Genomic DNA, 18,558 nt, shown 5'->3' on the forward strand with positions numbered 1-18,558 from the left:
GTGCAGTCAATCGAGCAGGCTACGTTGCTATAATTCTACGAGATTGTGGATGGCACGGCTCTAGTGTGAGCGAACGAGGTAGATATGTTTGATTTTGGTGTAAACAGCCAACAAAGTAGCTTTGAGGCGTCTGCCTAATATGCCACCCGTATGGAAACTGACTGGTCGCCGTCTACTTTTGTATTCAGTTTATTCATTAGTCATGTCCATTCTGCTTATATAAAATGTATATGAGGTTGCAGAATAAGTATGTTTTTGCTTGCACACTCGGGCGAGGAGCCCTCGTCCTGAAACCCTGTCAAAGTAACAAAGTCCCTTTTGCTATTCTCCCAGTGCGGAATCGCAAGCAGGTCCCGAACTGGCGGCACGCCTTCCACCCACGCAGGTAGCTCCTCGAACTGCTTGTCGCGTTTTTTCCACTCCTCCATCATCTTGCCGGTAAAAATGGGCGGCGCGTCTCTCGGCAGCCCAAACTGGATGCGCTGATTAGAAGCTTCGGGATGCAAGCCAAGCACGCACACCGTTCCGGGTCAGGGTCTTTTGGGTCTGGTATTTCGCATATGGCCCAGGAGCTGTGATACCAAAATGCTTCGAATTCATTTCGAATCTCGAGCCACTGATCCAGAAGCAGATGCTCGTAGATTCGATAGAGAGCCTTGAGGGGCTCGTCTCCCTCTGGGAAGACCCTGCGATTGAGAATCGGAAGTTCGTACACGGTTCGTTTCGCGATTAATTCGCGGGGGGTTGGGGGAGAGATTCATGAAATGCTGCTGTTGTGGTGGCTGGCGATTCCTTCTTCGTAAACGACGAGAGCCACCGGGATACAGTCAACCACACCCTGTCGTCGGCCTTGTAGGCCTACCGTTTCATCTGAGCGAGAGTAAAGGGTTCTTATGTAGGAAGAATGCCGCCTTGCGTGGCTTCACTATTGAATCAAATGTGAGGGCGGTGCTGAATACTGGTGAGGATAGAACGGTGTAGCTGTGAGACGACGATCAGACGAGGGCGCGTAACTTTTGCAAGCAGCAATGGCTGCGGCACGTGCCTGCTTGCACAAAGGCAGCGCTCCCAAGCCGACAAACATGCCTATAGGCACAGATAAACTTGAGAAAAATCTGAGCTAGATTTCATATTACCGAACGCCTCGAACTACATGTGTAATTTCATTTTACTTTATGGGCGCAAACTAGCTGCTTGTCGCAGGTATGTTGGCCTGCATCCTACACGATAGCCGTTAGAGACTGCTACACCAAAAAGCGGGCGGTTATTGTCCCGTATGTCCGACAATAGCCGTCAACTGATTAATGTTGTGTTAATCGCCACCCTGCTATACACCCTGCCTGCCAGCTTGGGCCTTGGATATTTTCTATGCGTATTAAAAGTGGCGTAATGTGCATTACAGTATTGACTGACTTGCCGCTAGTCCTGCACCACCTTGGCAATAAGCTGAGGCGAGTCAAACACGTAGTAGCATTAAATCATCACATCAGGGAGATTATACATTATGCTATATCGCCGAATAAGAGTATCGGTAGCTATAAGCCCATTATTGTATATAAAGCTGTCTTTGACTCCAAGTCAACTCTCCTTGACATCTTGTTTATCTTCAACTTGTTATACTCTCTTTACTTGCCGAACTAGCTACACTCGTGTTTTTTTTTTTAAATTACAATCGTTTGAGACTCCAAGTATACGAGAATGAAGTCCCTCAATTTGATTATTCTGGCACTTGCTAGCATCGGCAGCGCTCGCTCCGCCGCTGTTCGACAAGAAGATGTTAGTAGCTGTTAGGAAGCAAGCCCGCTGATAATCAACAGTGCAATACTAATGGGAGCGGCTAGGTGACCCCAGAGAAAGTCTGCGATTGGTTCGAGACCGGACGACACAATTCGCCAACAAAGCCCGATCAGAACTGCCGATCTAATGCACAGAAGTGCATTGGGGACCAGGTAAAGAAGTCCAATGTATCTGACCAGGTCACCAAGGACGATATAACTCTCTGCACCTTTACACCTATCATTGTAAACGTATGTGATAGTTCCCAAGCACCTCTAATAACATGAATGCCACAGAAACTAACCAGCTACTTCGCGAACAGGACACAACCGACTTTATGACCGTTTGCGACAGTCTCGACGTCGCACGCGAGACATGCCACTCAAACACGGCTTGGTGTGTCATGGATTACGCTACCTTTACCAAGAGTATAGTGGACAAGACTACCGCGCTGGCAGAGGTTCAGAGTTGCGTTGCCGGCAGAATCCTAAACGAAGACGGAGATGTAAGTACCCATATCCTATATAATAAGCAGACCCAAGTCCCAGGGTCGTATTCTCTTGTCTTCTGTGTAGACTAATGTGATGAGAAACTATAGACTTTGAAGAATTTCCTAGCTAGTTTTCCCACGGCTTACAATATGCTTTGCAGTAAAACGGTAACAATCTCTCTCATCTCTCTTGGCCCCTCTTCTAGTCTCGGGCTAGGTTTCTAATATCTACCATCTGTAGGATACCGCTATCAAATGCAATTCCACACGGGCGGACGCGGACTTGGGACGCACGATTTGCAGCGAAGATTATTTCGGAGAGGATCCGGACAAGTGGGATGAGGAGAGAGAACTGGTGAACAAGTGCAAGGAGGAGTTTGATCGCAAGACGCCTAAATCCGATATTCTCAAGCTTACCCAGCTTGGCCAGTACTGCCAAGATCAGGGCGTCGAGGTGAGTTTCTGGTTTAACAAGAGGAAAAGGCAATGGTCAAGACTAACGTGACGCGCGAAAAATCTAGTGCTCCAAGTGCAGAATGTATCTTCTGGATGAGGATAAGGGCGACAAGAGCTTTCTCGGCAGTTACATTGTAAGAATTGACCGTGTCTGTCCCGACAAGCCACAAATTAATAATGGTGCTAATCGTTTTCATCTAGAGCGTCATCGAGTGCCAGGCTGGAGCTCAAACGTCGTCTTCGATCGAATCCAACGGGGCCTGTTCGCCGACTAAGAAACGGACAAGTCGGGCAGCCCGGACAGCCCGGACAGTCGCTCGAGGAGGTGGACAGACAGTTCCAGGAACATTGTAACCGCCCCGGAGTCAACACCAAAGACCGCACGTCGCTGCACTGGCCAAGTCAAGGTCGATGCAACCACGAAGGAATTCTTTGAGTTAGTTGACAGAATGCAACAGGTGAAGCCATGATATAGCTAGACCGATAGATTATACGCAAGGGCCTGCTATGCGTAGAGCCGGGCATATCAAACAGACGTCAGTAGTTAGATACTCGCGATGATCAATTCCTAAAAGTTGTATTGCGCAACCTTTGAGCCGAATAAGATCAAGCCAGTAAGACTTTTACTCAGATGCAGGCAGTCAGCCAGTACGAGCTAGAACCTGCTGGCTAGGGCACAACCTGGTGTGCGGAAACCAACTGATACAGGTTCTGCTCCAAGTCTTAGTTATGCCTGCTTATGCACACACTGACGGATCTTACCTATTGAGTCGCATGCACGGCTACATTCCACCTTCAGATCCGGCCATACCTTGCCGGTAGCAAAACATGGCTGGTCTGCCCCATGGTGTGATGTACGAATGGCTCTGGCGCGGATCAGTTCTGGCAATACAGTGGAGATACTGATGCGCAGAGCCACTTGATCCAATTCTTGGACGTTGTCCTTGGCGTTGGGCACTTTCCGACCAGCGTACAAGAATTCACTTGAGAAGAAACATGCAATTTTGTTCCAGATATGAGCTGGCAGCCCGGCCAGACATATCTTTACCCTGGCTAGCAGTATCCCCCGCGATAGGGAGAGCTATCAGGTGTCTCTATCTCTAGATAAGGGCCAGACGTGGAAAGTGCTCCATTCCTACGTCAAGAAATGCCCATCATCTCCAACGTGGCAGTTCACAGGTCTCATTTAGAGTATCCCATTTAATACGCGTAAGCGCATAAGATAGTATGCTTAAGAATCATCTATGGCATACTTTGCATACTTGAGGAAATTTTGCTTTACTGGAGGCGTTTCAAGATTGCGAGGCGATTCATTGACTAGGTAGGGCAGGTCCTGCAGTTTGCGCGCTTTCTTGGCCGCGCATGTCCGAGTCTGACTCTATATAAATACTCATTAAAGAGCTGTAGCTGCTATAACACAGTAATAAATATACAATAGGCATAGTAACCCATTTAGGCAATTGTAATAACTCGGGTCTTTCTATTAGAATCTATATATATAATATAAATAAGTATATATAGCCTTGTCTAGCCTTTCTTTATTCTAAATAGCACTCCTAGCTAGAGGCATATTGTGGGTCCAAGCTACGGTTATATTATCAGAGGATAACAGTTCCGATTTCCGAAGCTCTAGTTTAACTAGCTTTATATATATCAATGCATATAATGCACACTAATGCGCACTATTTTTTCCACTATGCTATGCTTCTTTTAGCTGTACGGCAGCCAGGGGGTTGCGTGCAGTGACACGTTAGGTGGCACAGCCCGGGCAGTCCGTGAGACTCTCGCTTGGTCATGTACTGCGAATGCAGGTCTCCCATCTTAGATTTCATTACAGAAATGCAAATTGCAGGGAGTCCCAGCCATGCTCCGCCGCCGTGTCGTCGTGCACCGAGGCCATGCAAGACTGCATCGGATTCGTGGGCGAGCTAGAAGGACAAAAGCCGCCGTCGCCAGCAGCCTGCTCGCAGAGAAGCTCGGGGATGGCATAGCACGTCGTCTTGCCGAGCACGTCCTCCATGACGGTCGTCACGGCCGCAGCGAGCGGCTTCAGCAGCGCTTGGTACGACGATGTAGACCCGTCGCCGGGTTGCCGTCGGGCGTCGGAGAATGCCGAGGCCTCTGCCATGGCCATCCGTACCCGGCGGAACACGTGCGCCGCTCGGCGGGCGTGCGCCCAGTTTTCAGGAAAGGCTTTGAATACGTCAATCAGCGTGTCGAGCTCGTCGGTCGCCGCGGGCTCCGAGGCGCCGCGCATCAGGCAGTGCACGAGCGCCCGGCCGACGGGCAGGCTGCGGGCCAGGGTGACGAGGTTCAGCGGGAGCTGTCGCTGCTGGAGGAGGACGCGGGTCGACTGCAGGTGCTTCTGCACGAAGCGCAGCAGGTCCAGCGGGGAGACGATGGCCCCGAAGCCGTTGAAGCGGCACGGGTAGTGCAGCATTAGCAGCAGGTGGTAGTATCTGGCGCTGAGCCACGCGACCGACGTGTGGATGGGTATGTTGTCCGGCTCCACGGGTGACAAGAGGCAGCCGTCGCTGTACCAGTCCTCGATCTCGGTCCTCATCCGCCTCATGGCGGCGAGGCGGCCGTGCCGGGAGATGGCGGCGGCGTCGGAGTCGGGTTCATCGCCGGACAGCACCTGCACGAGGATGCGGTGCTCCAGCTGCCGGAGACGGACGACGTGCCGGTGGGTCTGCAGGGCCGAGGCGAAGCGCTGCCGCTCCGGGGAGGCGAATTCCTCAATCGCGAGGCCGGGCAGCGGGACGTCGACGGGCTCGTCAGACAGCAGCAGCGCTGGGGGAAAGCCGGTCGAGTACGCCATGAGCCGGTCGAGGACCCAGGTGCTCCAGAAGAGGCGGTGGCGGAGCTCCTTGTCCGTCGACGAGAGCGAGGCGTCGTCGGAGGCGCGGCGGGTCAGCCCATAGGCCATGGCCTGCCGAGCGGCGATGCCGGCGACGGACCACGTCGACGCCGCCGCCGGGTCGTACATGCAGTGCAGCGCGAGGAGGACGAGGATCTGGATGGACTCAAGGTCCTTGTCCTTGAGGAGGCACTCTTGCAGGATTTCTGCGCTGGAAACGTGCAACGAGAAGCCGGCCGCGTCGCGGGGCATCTGCCCGGAGCGCTGGAGGGTCGTCCAGCCCAAGGCCATGACGAGGAAGAGCAAGGTAGAGTTTGCGCGCCGCGGCGGCCACGCCGCAGACCCGAGGGCATCTAGGTCGCGCAGCACCCTGGCCCGGTCCATAAAGGGGTATGCCCGGTGGATGTGGCGGAAGTAGACGTCGACCAGTGTCCGGGCCAGAGGGTCCTGCGGTGCGGCGCCGTTGCCCGAGTCGAGCCCATCGTGTCGGGCAGCGGCGAGACGAGCATCGGCACCCAAGCTCTGATGCCCTAGGCTTGGTACGGAGTCGGAGTCGGGCGTCATCGCCCCCGTGCAGTGGGCCTGAGCAGCCAGGTGCCGGTCGGGTGTCACGGCCGGCACCGCCGCAGGAGTGCGGCTGGCCAGCCTTCCCGTCAGATCGCACCCGGTGGCGACGTCCTCGATGCTGCTACTACTACGGGACCACCCGGCGGCGGCGACGACGACGAGGTTCTCGTCGACCAGGCGGGAGAGCCAGGCCACGCGGGCTCGCAGGTGCTGCGCCTCGGCCACGGCGGCCGACGACGAGACTACAGCGGCGGCCGAAAAGGAGCAGTCGCGGCCGGCGCGGGCGCATAGCGAGCACACGGGAAACGTGCGACTGCACTTCTTCTTGAAGCGGCGGCAGCGGTCGCAGGCGGGATTGTCGCGCGCCGCGGGTGGAGGTGGTGGTAGCGGCCCGACGACGAGAGGCGATGCGGAGCGTCGGCGTTGGCGCGGTGCCGACTCGGGCGCCGTGGATGTGCGGCGGACCCGGAAGCGGTGGATGTTGGACCGCAGGTCGTCATTATTATTCATGGTAGGAAAGTCAGGCGCACACACGTCCGCCTTTTTTTCCCTCTGTCTTTACTGCCTCTCTAGGTCCCCTTGAAGAGTCAACAGCGCCTTCTGAGAACCAAGTCGTGATGAATTGAGTGCCCACCCGACGTGCCCCATTTTCACGACGAGATGGAGGCCAAGCAATTGCGTGATGTGCACTAATAACGCAAATTGGCGAAAATAGTCGGCGCCACCCCGACAGTGGGATTTGATTTATCATTCCTAGATACGGCAGCAGCTTGGCATTAAGACGTCGCAATGCGTTGAGAGACGTTTATAAGCGAGTCGGGGTCACGCAGTTACCGTGCATCATGAACTTTATTGACTCGGTATTTTGCTCGCATCATGTCGCTAGCACAGAGGTGCCGGGCATCAGACATTGACCGCGTTGCCGTCATCGGCGCTGGTCCCAGTGGCCTCGCAGCCGCCAAGTGAGTTCCCTCGCTCGTGCCAAGCGTCCGAGCATTCCTGCTAAACGAGGCATCAGATATCTCCTCGCTGAGAAGACCTTCTCAACGGTCGACGTGTTTGAGCAGCATTCAACAGTCGGCGGCGTCTGGGCCTACACGCCCCACGCAGAGGACCGCGGCTGGTGGGTGTCTCCCGTCTATGACTTGCTCGAGACCAACATCACGCACACGTTGATGAAGTACACGGATCTGGACTTTCCGGCCGACTCGGCATTGTTCCCTCGCCACGAGGTCGTCAAGCGTTACCTCGACGCCTACGCTGAGCCACTCGGCAAGCTGGTCCACCTGTCGACGCAGGTCGTTTCCGTGCAAAAGGTCGCAAGAGCAGGCCGCGACGTTTGGGAGGTCCAGACATGCCGCAGCGGGTCGGACGCGCTTTCCACGGCGTATTACGATGCCGTCGTCATCGCCAATGGGCACTACAGCGAAGCCTTCACGCCGTGCATCCCCGGGCTCGACGCCTTTATCAAGGCGCATCCGGGGCGCGTGTCGCACTCGAAGCAGTATAGACGTCCGGGACAGTTTGCGGACAAAAAGGTCGTCGTCGTCGGCAACTCTGCATCGGGCGCCGACATTAGCGCCCAAATCTCGACGACGGCCAAGCTTCCCATTCTAATCTCCGAAAAGGAGCGCCGCTCCGAGCCAGATCCGGCGGTTCCTTGCTGGGCCAAGACGATGCCCCAGATTGTCGAATTCATCCCGGACCGTCGTTGCGTCCGCTTCGCCAACGGCGAGATCGAAACGGACATTGACGCCGTCGTCTTCTGCACCGGCTACGTCTACAGCTTCCCCTTCCTCAAGGGCCTCGGCTCGGCGGCGGTGGTGGGCGACGGCGGCGCGTGTGTCCACGGCCTGTACCAGCACGTCTTCTCCATCGACGACCCGACGCTGGCCTTCCTCGGGATCCCGCAGCGCGTCGTGCCGTTCCCCTTTGCCGAGGGCCAGGCGGCGTGGATCTCGCGCGTCTGGGCCGGCCGACTGGGCCTGCCGCCGACGTCGGAGATGAGGGCTTGGGAGACGGCACTGCTGCTAGCCAAGGGGAGTGCGGCGGCAGTGCATTCCATGGGCCCTCTCCAGGACGTCGACTACATCAACGATATGCACAGGCTGAGCCTCGAGGCCGACAGAGACGCGGCCTTGGAGAATGGAGGCGTGGGCAAGATGCCGCCGTTTTGGGGGGATGAAAAGAGGTGGCTGAGGGCGCAGATGCCTCTGGCCAAGGCGGCGTCGAGGAAGTTGGGGGGCGAGAGGCATAAGCTCCGGGATTTGGCGGCGCTTGGCTTCGTGTATCCTGAACAGAGCACTGGTAGCCCCCAAGCCGAGCATGTATTAGTAAAATAGCTTCACAGCTTAGAATGATCTAGTATTATCTTTTTTTATTCTTTTTTATTGCGTTTAATATATTTATATTTTATTTTTATTTTTGAATTAACTCCCGGAAGCTAACTTGCCTCATACACTAACTACTGTTTAAACCTCTTTATTGCCTCATGGAAAAGAATGCAGATAATATCTGATTCCTACTAGCAGGAGGGTGCCGGTGTCCTGGTGTTACATGCGGTCCTTGTCGTCACCAATCTTGCTCTCCTCCAATGTGGCCGTGGCCTCCTCGTCGGAGCCAGCAATGTTGCCGGTCGCGGGTTTGTCGAAACCGTACTCTGCGATGCCGGGGTGGCGCCTATCCCACCACAAAAACCCCAGCTGCACCAGGATGCTCGCTACCGTCATGGCCAGGACCATGGGAAAGCCGATCGGATACCGCGGCGCGTCCGCGACCCGGAACGCCCGCAACGGGATCGTGGCGTGGCCCACGTAGACAACGGTGACGGTCAGCGCGACGATGATGGACCGCGCCTCGGGCTCCTTTTTCATGAGCTCGGCCATCCACGCCATGAGCGACGAGGAGCCGGCGTACGTGCTGTATGTGAGAAAGTAAAAGGCCAGGATGACCTTGTCGTTGGGCGGCCAGGCGCACAGCACGGCGAGGATGACGGCGTAGTACGCCGCGCTGCCGACGCTAATCTGCCAGCGCCAGTGCTTCCAGTCCGACAGCGCGTTGAGGCCGACGTTGGTGACGATCTGCAGCGCGTAGCCGCCGAGCGGCAGCACGTTGACCTGGAAGACGCTGTAGACCCTGTTGCCGTCGGCATCCTTGATGCTCTCGAGGTAGAGCACTAGGTATGCGTTGGCGCGGTGCGCCCAGGCGGTCAGCGCAAAGGCGAGCAGGAAGAACCAGGTGACGGGGTGCACGATGAGTTGGCGCATCTTCCGGCGCAGCACGATGGCGCTGACGGGGGTGCTCGTCCGGGCGCCGAAGCTGGCCATGCGCTGACGCGCGAGGGCCTTGTCGGCGTCGGTGAGGTAGAGCGCGCGCGTAGTCGCGGGCGAGTCGGGGATGGTGAAGAAGGCGACGAGGCCCTGGCCCACGGTGGCGGCGCCGGCGATGACGAAGAGCCACTGCCAGCCGCGCAGGCCGTGCACGCCTTCCATGTCACGGTACAGCGCGGCCTGCAGGATGCCGAGGAACATGGCCCCGGCGACGTCGGAGGCGGTGCACAGGGCGAGGCGGACCGCGAGCTCCGACGGCTTGTACCAGTTGAAGAGGAGGGCGACGACCGAGGGCCAGAAGGAGGCGGAGAGCAGGCCGAGGACGAAGCGGAGGCCGTAGATTGTGTGTGCATTCCTGGCCTTGTACGTGCTGGGGGAGTTGACGGGTTTGGTTAGTCTCGAACGGTGGGGGGAGGAGGAGGGAAAACAAAAAAACGTACAACAGGACGAAGAAGCCCCAGCACACCTCGCAGATGGGCAGGAAGATGGATGGTCGGATCCGGGTCTGGATGAGCTGTCCCGGCACGAGGCCGAGAGCGTAGCCAATGGAGAAGAAGGTGTTGAACATGACCAGCTCATTGCCGTACAGGCCCAGGCTCTCGCGCATGCCGGAGACGTATGCCTGCGTCGTGGCCGACTGGTCCATCTCCTTCATGAGGCCGGCGATGAACATCCACAAGACGAGCATCACGTCCATCTTGAAGAGCAGGACGCGGCGAGGCTTGCGGAAGTAGGGGATGAAGCGCGCAACGTATGCAAAAGCCCCGGTGACCTCGTAATCGGCATCATCATCACTGTCGCTGTCCGGAGCGGTGACTGCCGCGTGCGTGGCGGCCATTTTCTTGGCGTTGTTCGAGGAAGCGGGCAAAGATTGCTGGGAGGGACGGGCTGGCTGAGATGCTGGGTCCTTTGAGGAGAGATTGGCCTTTTATAAAAACGCCATCGCCACGCGGCGACATGCCGTCAACTGGGCCGTGACAGCTTTCGGGGTCTGTCATCACGACATGTTTGTAAAGGGCCTGATGGACCCGCGCGCCCAAGGTTGGGAAGTGATGGCTGTTGGTGCAGACACTGGGCCGTTGCAAGGAGCGGGCGAAGACGTGATTTAAGAGTCGGGCCACGACATTTGGGAGAGGAAGAAAATTACCGAAATAGGCAGTGCCGCCGGCCCCACAGCGAGATAACCAGCAGCCGGCGCCGATAACAGCGGCAGCCGCCAATTCTTGCCCTCTGCATTGAGATGGCTTGGGTAGGAGAGCATGCAGCTGAACGAATTGTCCTTGATCCGTCGACAAAGTGGAACGTGCTAAGTTGCTTCGACTCGTTGACTACCGGGTAAATCAACAGCGCCTTACCCTGCACCTCACATATGGCCCAGCCCCGCACCACAGCTCCCACCCCACCATACTAAGTTAGCTACACAACTTCAGACGATTCTTGATCTTTCAGAAGGCCATAGAAAAAATACAACAACCACCAGCTTCGACCTACAAACTAACTGATCCTCCCAATTCTCGCAGACGTGGCCGCTACCATGAAGCAGCAACTCTATGAGACCTTTGCCAGCGGCCAAGTTCTTGAAGACATGGTCATCGAGGCTGCAACACTTTTCAATGAAAACTATGGAATATGGGGAGAAAAATCCATCAAACCAGGTGAGAGCTACAGATGCTAAAGGGAGCATACAGGTTACATATATGGAGGCTTGGGTAATAGCGGCAGACTGCTGTTGAGACAGGGGAGAGGGGAAGCCATCATTCCGACATTTTTATTCACCACATTCTAGAATACTGTTGACTAGAAGCCCTCCGACTAGGCACCTCACACTCTCGTACGCATGCTAATTTCCCTATAGGATCCCCTGTTCACCTAAGCCCTCGTCGACTTCGTAAACAATACCTACCCGACAGTACCCAGAGCTTCTATACTCGGGTGTGTGTGGATGGAGTGCTTGCTGGCAACGCGTTCTCCTGCCGTTGGAAGAACCCTGCAGGGAAGACTGTGTGTTGGGTTACCCAGTTGGTGGTCAAGAAGGAGTATCGTGAGCGTGGGCTCGCAGGCGGCCTATTGAGAGCGCTGAGAGTGGACACCGACGACATATACGGCATCATGAGCTCTCATCCAGCCGCATGTCTTGCGGCGGCGGCGGCATTCTCAAGTAAGTACACCCAATTTGACAGTTTGGTCGCAGTGGGACCTGGGTCTACAGCTTTTGGCAGTGCCTTTTACAGCTGGGATTTGTGGCAGTATGGGATGTTTACTGACTTTGAGTAGCGGGTATTGAAAGGGTGCCTCTTGACTTTATTCGCAACAACGCGCAGGAAGCGATGGGAGTGTCGCCAATACAGTATATCCGGGATGCGAAATTGTGTGGAACTGTCTTCGACGTCAATGACTCAACTGGACTCATATCGGGCGTCAACACCGAGTTCTTCGTTGATCACAAGGAACCTCGTAAAGCACTGGAGGTCATCAAGGAGAGCCAGCAGTGGCCATTCGGGGATCTACCACCTGGCCACGAATATCTCCTGGTAGTTCCCGCCAAGATGAAGCGATCTAGGCGTTAATACGGTGCGCAGTTACACGCTGCAGATTAGAGCGAGTCTCGTTATAATGGCTGACCCAGTTCGCTGAGGTGTCCGCTTACTGAAGCTGCAAAGGGTAGAAGAATAACAAATAGTGTTATATTCTTAAATAGAACGTTGGACCAAGTTATGCCTGCCCTCTCATCTCAGCCCTCCTCTCTGACACCTGCTGCTCAAGCCACTGCCGTATTTTTGCCATAGCTTCCAAATCACCCTTTTGCGTACCCTCATCTTCAGCAGCTACCCAGCCGGGCGTATACCCGCCCCCAAAGTCAATGATCTAAACCTTATTATCCTTGTCAACAAGCACATTCTCTGGTTTAGCATCCCCCCATACGCATCCAGCTTGATATAGCTGACCAAGGGTATCGCTGAGGTCGTCGGCCCAGCTATGGAAGTGCTTGTGATTCTGCTCGTCGTATGCAATGTAATGGAGAGTTCCGAGGATGCCGTGTCGTTTAGGCTCTATGTAATTCAGTAGCATGCCAACTATACGTTGGTCTGGCGCACGTGGGCCTAGCGTGTCTATGATAAGACCATATAGACGGCAGATCCGGGCATCAGGAGCAAGAGCTCCCCGCTTGGTGGCTTCGTCGATGGCACGAAACGCCACAAGCTCGTCAATGGTCCCCTTGTGTCCTGGGCCGAGGCCTTTAAAGAAGCACTCCGTCTGCGACTGCCTTTCTATCACTCTGGACGGGCTCTGTAAGAGTGGATGCTCCTTTGCGTCTGCGGGAAGTTCAATATCGTGTGACGAGAACCATCGAGGTACCCAGTTGTTGAGATCCAGTTTGTCTAACTGGAAACTGCTAGTTGGTATGCCAAGCCGACAGAAGGGGTCCTCCCCCTTTAATTGTACTGGCAGTATGGTCTGGCAATCCTTAGCGGCAGTTGCTTTGAGCTGAAACCATTGAGGATACAGGTACTCGTAGAGGGTAAATGGAACTTGTCTGCCTGTTGGGGCTAGTTGGTCCATGAGAGGTTTGAAAGGCAGCACAAGTCCGGAGTAATCGGCGTAAACATCGTCATCCTTTAGTTGTTCAAGTTGAGCTAAATAATTGCTCAACAGATCGGGTACTAAAGCAAGATCGCTTGGCGACCATCGAAGGTAAAATATAGCGCCAATGTAGCGCACAGTGACCAAGCAGTCGTCATCCTCACTACTTGTCCTATATGAGATGGTTTTGGAAATCATGGTCGAGCAAGGAGAGATTTTGTATTTCTAGAAATGCTGGGGGACACTAATGTGATATAATCTCTACCAGCGTTGCTGACTAACCTAACCGTATTACTTATTACTTGACAATGTCTCGTAACCTTGGCCAGCCGGCTTTGTATTTTTTAACGGTCAGCCCTTACTGTTATGCCGTCACATTCACAACACTGTGCTCCGAAATTGACCATAAACTTGATCTTGCCCACAATGTCCAAATTCCTCAATATCTTTCGTCGCTTCATTTTTACAAGGAAGCAGTTCGTCTGTTCCCGCACGGCGCCGATTGGCTTGGGCTGCTGCTGGACCTACAAAGTGTCATGTCGGAAGTTTGGTAGCTGTGACCGCACCACCATTTGCTAAATGCTGCTATTATCACACGGTGTATGTGACCGTAGCAATGCAACGGTAGCGATGCGCAGTATCGATAAAAACAAATTATGTAACCAAAAAAATATAAACAGAAAGCGTCATTCATCCGCTTCCTTGGAGAAGCGAGCATTACACTCCTCCTTGTACGCCTTCAGCTGCTTCATTTTTCTCTCTATGAATGGCTCCATCTCTGCGCGCGCCGCGTCATCAAGCAACTCAATACCAGAGCCACCGTCATGCAGCACGGCCCAATAGATGGCATCTAGCTCGAAACTTTTTCTCGCTGCAATATCGAACCAGAAGCGACCAGATCTCCATGAGTCACGCATCCGAGTAGAGAGACGTGGTTCAGTGAGTGGCTCCCTCCCAGGCACCGACATGCCTTCAACTTGTTCTAAAGCCCGCAGGAACTGCTCCATTCTGGGCTCATAAAGGTCCTGGAATTCTTCCACGGAATCACGATCAAGCCACACTTCTGGGCCAGACAACAACAGCCACCAAGGAGGGTCGTACGTGAACTGTGCAGGCATGACATTTGTAAACTCAAAATCGAACACCGCTGTGATTTGAAGTGTCTCCGGATCAACAAGCATGTTAGAAGGCCGTAGATCGTCGCAGAATGGTATAAATGGCCCAGCGTCGTTGATGCAGTACTTTGGGACAAGCTGAGCGAACCGATGCCGGGCAATAAACCGCGCCCGCGCGGTTTCTGGGTCATCTGCGAGGTTGCGCTGAGTCCAAAGGTGAGCCAGATGCTCTTGCGCGACTGACTTGAGGTAGTCGCTAGCACGATCGAAGGTTGTGGTGGGAAAGAGGTCAGCTCTGTAGCCCGCAACAGTCGCCAACTCATTCATATTATACGTCAGTGGTCTTTTGGTAACGGACCAAGTGTCACCGTCTTTGGTAATAGCTCCAATACGTGTAAACGTGAGTTGGGAGAGCTGAAGCAGGTAATCGGCGATCTGACGGTAGATCTTGTCTAACATTGAGTTGTCGATGCTTTGGTCCAAGACCATGTCCTCTTGGTCGCTTTTCATCGGTTGCTTTAGGATTGTCGACAAAAGCGTCCCTTGGACATACTCCATAATGATGAAGGGGCCAAACTGCTGCGGACTCTGGGAAGTGAAACCCCAGCTGTGAACACGAGGGATAGGGATGGTAGTATTCTGGCTTAGATATTCCATGACTCGGACCTCGTTCGCGACCTTCTCGTCCCTTAGTGCCGTCGCTATGTGTCCTGGCTTGGGAAAACGAATAATGGCATCTGGCCCTCCGTCGCTGAACTTGAAGCGAAAACTGAAGTTAAAGGAACCCTTGAGGAAGCCTACGTACTCAGTGGCTCTGCCCCCTCCCCGGCGGGCAGCAACAAATGTTGCGAGTTCAAGCTTGGCATCGAAAATCCTACTCAACCAGGCCCTACATTCGTCATCGCCGTTCGTCTCCTCTATCTCGTCGAAATATGTTTTGAGCGACGATATCTTCGGCATGGTGATAGGGGCGCGGCTTTAAAGATAGGACGGAGTAGCTGAGGGAAAGAGCAATGCTTGGTGCGTTGCGGAAAAAGGCGCTGTGGTGAAGGAACCATTCAGCGATGCTAGGTACATGGGTAGCAAACAAACAGGTAGGTAGGCAACCAAGCAACCCCTCCACCAACCGCACCAGACACCACAGAACCACACCACCATCAACCCGCAAATCAACCAAACATGCATGCAATCATCACCATCACGGGCCACTTGAAGTCTCAATGCTGTTGTAGCCATCATTAAAATACCGCCCTCAGCGCAGGCCCAACACGCCACAAGAATACGCCATTCCCCTCTCGTCGAGCCAAATGGTACATCCAAAATTACAATAACAACAACCACCGCCACCACCACCACCACCACCAACTGCGCTGCCGCCCTCGTGGTCATCAATCACCGAAAAATTATCGAAGCCACGACTCGGCCGCTGAATCAAGTCGTCCAGTCGAGCCTGACTCTTTCCGCGCTCAAAGACTTTAGCAACCGTGACGACGCTGGATTTCGCTCCAAGCAAGCCGGCCGACTCCAGCAGCCCGACGCTTGTCAGCCTCAAGAGCGTCCACTACATACAAGATTTTGTCCGCGGGGCTAAACCCTGCGCCCGGCCTGATGGCCAGGAAGGATTTGAAGACTTCCCACCCGACCGCCGCAAAATCACCGAAACCGACGCGCTCTAATACAATCGCGCTGCCTCCGAATTCGCCATGACTTTGGAGGTCTAGGCCGACCCGTTACTGCGGGTGACCGGGAATTTGTGCGATACCGTAGCTGGATATGTTTTTTGCCGACAACTTTGCCGACTGAAAGTATCACTTTAAACGGCCTACCGCCCGCCAGGCTCGTCCGACATACGATGCAACAACCGTGCAGCTGTCGATGTTCTTCTGGACGCTGGTGCTGATCTGCGAAACGGGGATACCGAGGTACAACTTCACCAATAGCTAAGCATCGATTCCAGCCTGTACGGCGTGACCTCGCTGCGTTACTTCACTCTGCAGTTGGCTTCAAGTCGGAAGTCGTCGACACGTACCCAGAATATGGCGGCGTTGCCTACCTGCATCAGACAGAGCTGGATTCTTTCCTGGCTGGAGCATGTGCCGATCTTGACGACACCACTTAAGGCCCAAATCCTCTTCTCACGGCAGTCGAGTTCGTGGCCCTGGTGGGAGCTCTTCAAGCACTTCTTGAACAGGGAGCAAAGCCGAACACGCGCGGACGTGAAGGGGAGACGGTGGTTGCTCCGTAGCCATGTGTGCCACGCTGCCGCACAGGAGATATTCTAGCGCAATCGATCTTTGGGGCTCACTCGTGCCAGAGGCGCCGACCAGAATGGCGTGACAAAATGACGCAACTTTTAGCGGGAGCCAACCAGAGGGCGGAGGGATGCAGTTCTAGGAATTATAACGACTGACCAAGTTCGGCTTGATAAAAATGCAAAAGGCAGAAGAGGTTACAGATGGGTGTATTCTCAAAAAGTACCCCGATTCAGTAAGTGGTCCAGCTGGAAGCTTTTGCAAAGTGTTTGATTGGCTTGTGGCAGATGCAGGGTAGCATGCATCACCAACCTAGGTTGGATCAATTAGTTACCAATTATCACCCATGAGACATGAACAACAGATAACAGGGGAGCATTTGCCTGTACGACAAAAGAGACTCTCCAAAACTTGGATGCGAAGTCCGGAGCACCAACCGGCATTGCTGGTGGAGAATGGGACCTGGCACCATCTCACCCCCATCTAGATAGATCAGCATCTACTGGTACTAAGACTTGATAGGTTTGGCAGGTCCCCTTTCAGCTTGGCCACGACAAGACAAGACAAGCAAACAAGCTTTCGCAGCCGTGTCGCACCAAAGGCTCAGGGAGCTTCGTTATTGCGCGAGCCGGCTTTCGCGCAAGGGGCGCGGACGCACATTTTTGACTAGGTGCTGCGCAAACACAGATCGGTTGCCTCAGCCGGGATGGGGATCGCCCAGCGCCCCGACTCGCTTTGACGGGAGGCCAGCTGCTCGGGATCGGGTGATGGGGGCGAAGAAATGTTTGCTGGTGATTGACGGATGGCGACATGATCAGCCACGGTAGTATTACGGCTATGTCCGTGCGTTGATATTGCCACTTTGGGTTGAGCAGCGAAGGGATCCAACGTCGCCATAACCAGCAGCCACACACCCGAGTTTTGGATGGGAATCGTCAGACCGGTTCGTGGTTCAAGAGCGTCTGCCATTTTCGCATTTCATCCCTCCCATTCTGCTCCGTAGACGGGCGGGTCCTCTGATATGTATTTCCGGTCGCATGTACGGTGCCTGAAGTTATTGCCGGACGACGCCACAACACCTGCGACGAAAAGCTCAAACAGGCAATACCGAGAGGAAGAAGCTGAAGAAGAAGAATGAAAACGTGGTCTGAACAGGGGTGTGTGTTGGAAGTGCCAAAAATAAATTAAACTTTTGCTCATCGACTTCCGAAAAGGGTATCCCGAGCGCCACCGCCCCATCGAGCCGATAACACGACGGGGCTTGGTGCGACTGTTGAAAAAGAAAATTCAAGTAGTTATCCAGCCCTGGTCAGGACATGAGCCTTTGCCGTAGAATGGTTTGACCGCTCCTTTGCGAGGAAATGGTGGTTGGATGAAGGGAGAGATGCGACTGCTGGAGGGGAGCCAATCGAGTCTGGACTCGCCACCATGGCAGGCCGGATTTTGTAGAGTTGCATTCGGCTCTGGCGGATTTCCGGTCGGGATCTACTTCTACGGCGTTAGACCCGCCCAATCACGTAGCGTATGTTGCAACGCTCGTGCTTTGGGGTCAGGTTCAGCCAATGAGTGCCGTGATGCCGACGCACAAGATGCCCGGGAGTGTCCTCGATGTTGCAGCAAGGGAAGAATCTGATGAGCTGTCCTGTCATCTACTACCCGGCTCCACCGCAATCTATCGAGTCACGGCCGGGACATATGTACACGGCCGGTTGGCGGAGTGTAGTAGAGTTGGCAGCCCTCGCGCAGGCCGAGACGTGGCAGCGCTCTCTTCTCGGCTCCTTTCACCAAAAATATGTTACATGGCGTCGTACACCGCCGGGGTCTCGATTCTGCAAGTGGCCTTTGTTAGTTGCAAGCACACCGATAGAAGGGATAGAAGGGGGAATGTGTCAGGGTGCCTTTGCAAACACCACCCACCTTTATGGTATCAATCATGCGTCTGAAGCGACGTTTGTAAAAAGCCTCATGCAGCATCATGGAAAACTTCGAGGGGTTACACGACGTGACGCAGGTTACGACACGCACAGGCAAGGTGGTATAAATGCCACCAAGCTCTCTTGACAGGCTGCTGCGGTACACCAAGCTCTTGACAGGATGTTGCGGTACGAAGCGGGTTATAATGGGCCAGTGT

General features: G+C 54.5%; 10 protein-coding genes across 10 annotated transcripts; 4 read left to right on the forward strand and 6 right to left on the reverse strand.

Annotated features, from left to right (window-relative positions):
- Positions 1-60: 60 nt before the first annotated feature.
- Positions 61-600, reverse strand: CCM_03565 (uncharacterized protein; the record flags this gene model as incomplete). Its single annotated transcript, XM_006668716.1, has 3 exons — positions 61-172; positions 268-473; positions 520-600. The coding sequence occupies 3 exons, from the start codon at positions 598-600 to the stop codon at positions 61-63; spliced, it is 399 nt and encodes a 132-aa protein (XP_006668779.1).
- Positions 601-1,698: 1,098 nt separating this feature from the next.
- Positions 1,699-3,192, forward strand: CCM_03566 (uncharacterized protein; the record flags this gene model as incomplete). The annotated part of the gene is made up of 6 exons (XM_006668717.1): positions 1,699-1,776; positions 1,842-2,027; positions 2,084-2,281; positions 2,508-2,720; positions 2,788-2,984; positions 3,066-3,192. The coding sequence occupies 6 exons, from the start codon at positions 1,699-1,701 to the stop codon at positions 3,190-3,192; spliced, it is 999 nt and encodes a 332-aa protein (XP_006668780.1).
- Positions 3,193-4,278: 1,086 nt separating this feature from the next.
- CCM_03567 (Fungal specific transcription factor) lies at positions 4,279-6,659 on the reverse strand (the record flags this gene model as incomplete). The annotated part of the gene is made up of 2 exons (XM_006668718.1): positions 4,279-4,306; positions 4,558-6,659. The coding sequence occupies 2 exons, from the start codon at positions 6,657-6,659 to the stop codon at positions 4,279-4,281; spliced, it is 2,130 nt and encodes a 709-aa protein (XP_006668781.1).
- A 366-nt stretch (positions 6,660-7,025) lies between these two features.
- CCM_03568 (flavin dependent monooxygenase, putative) lies at positions 7,026-8,491 on the forward strand (the record flags this gene model as incomplete). Its single annotated transcript, XM_006668719.1, has 2 exons — positions 7,026-7,111; positions 7,168-8,491. The coding sequence occupies 2 exons, from the start codon at positions 7,026-7,028 to the stop codon at positions 8,489-8,491; spliced, it is 1,410 nt and encodes a 469-aa protein (XP_006668782.1).
- A 210-nt stretch (positions 8,492-8,701) lies between these two features.
- Positions 8,702-10,316, reverse strand: CCM_03569 (Major facilitator superfamily transporter; the record flags this gene model as incomplete). Its single annotated transcript, XM_006668720.1, has 2 exons — positions 8,702-9,848; positions 9,919-10,316. 2 exons carry the CDS (start codon positions 10,314-10,316, stop codon positions 8,702-8,704), a joined length of 1,545 nt encoding a protein of 514 aa, XP_006668783.1.
- Positions 10,317-11,012: 696 nt separating this feature from the next.
- CCM_03570 (uncharacterized protein) lies at positions 11,013-12,045 on the forward strand (the record flags this gene model as incomplete). The annotated part of the gene is made up of 3 exons (XM_006668721.1): positions 11,013-11,133; positions 11,334-11,636; positions 11,753-12,045. 3 exons carry the CDS (start codon positions 11,013-11,015, stop codon positions 12,043-12,045), a joined length of 717 nt encoding a protein of 238 aa, XP_006668784.1.
- Positions 12,046-12,343: 298 nt separating this feature from the next.
- On the reverse strand, positions 12,344-13,258 carry CCM_03571 (uncharacterized protein; the record flags this gene model as incomplete). Its single annotated transcript, XM_006668722.1, has 1 exon — positions 12,344-13,258. The coding sequence occupies one exon, from the start codon at positions 13,256-13,258 to the stop codon at positions 12,344-12,346; it is 915 nt and encodes a 304-aa protein (XP_006668785.1).
- Positions 13,259-13,746: 488 nt separating this feature from the next.
- CCM_03572 (Protein kinase-like domain) lies at positions 13,747-15,135 on the reverse strand (the record flags this gene model as incomplete). Its single annotated transcript, XM_006668723.1, has 1 exon — positions 13,747-15,135. One exon carries the CDS (start codon positions 15,133-15,135, stop codon positions 13,747-13,749), a length of 1,389 nt encoding a protein of 462 aa, XP_006668786.1.
- Positions 15,136-15,239: 104 nt separating this feature from the next.
- On the forward strand, positions 15,240-16,294 carry CCM_03573 (uncharacterized protein; the record flags this gene model as incomplete). The annotated part of the gene is made up of 3 exons (XM_006668724.1): positions 15,240-15,269; positions 15,620-15,716; positions 16,173-16,294. 3 exons carry the CDS (start codon positions 15,240-15,242, stop codon positions 16,292-16,294), a joined length of 249 nt encoding a protein of 82 aa, XP_006668787.1.
- A 799-nt stretch (positions 16,295-17,093) lies between these two features.
- Positions 17,094-17,396, reverse strand: CCM_03574 (uncharacterized protein; the record flags this gene model as incomplete). Its single annotated transcript, XM_006668725.1, has 1 exon — positions 17,094-17,396. The coding sequence occupies one exon, from the start codon at positions 17,394-17,396 to the stop codon at positions 17,094-17,096; it is 303 nt and encodes a 100-aa protein (XP_006668788.1).
- Positions 17,397-18,558: the final 1,162 nt, after the last annotated feature.

This window comes from Cordyceps militaris, assembly GCF_000225605.1.
Source record: "Cordyceps militaris CM01 unplaced genomic scaffold CCM_S00002, whole genome shotgun sequence".
Classification (NCBI taxonomy): domain Eukaryota; kingdom Fungi; phylum Ascomycota; class Sordariomycetes; order Hypocreales; family Cordycipitaceae; genus Cordyceps; species Cordyceps militaris.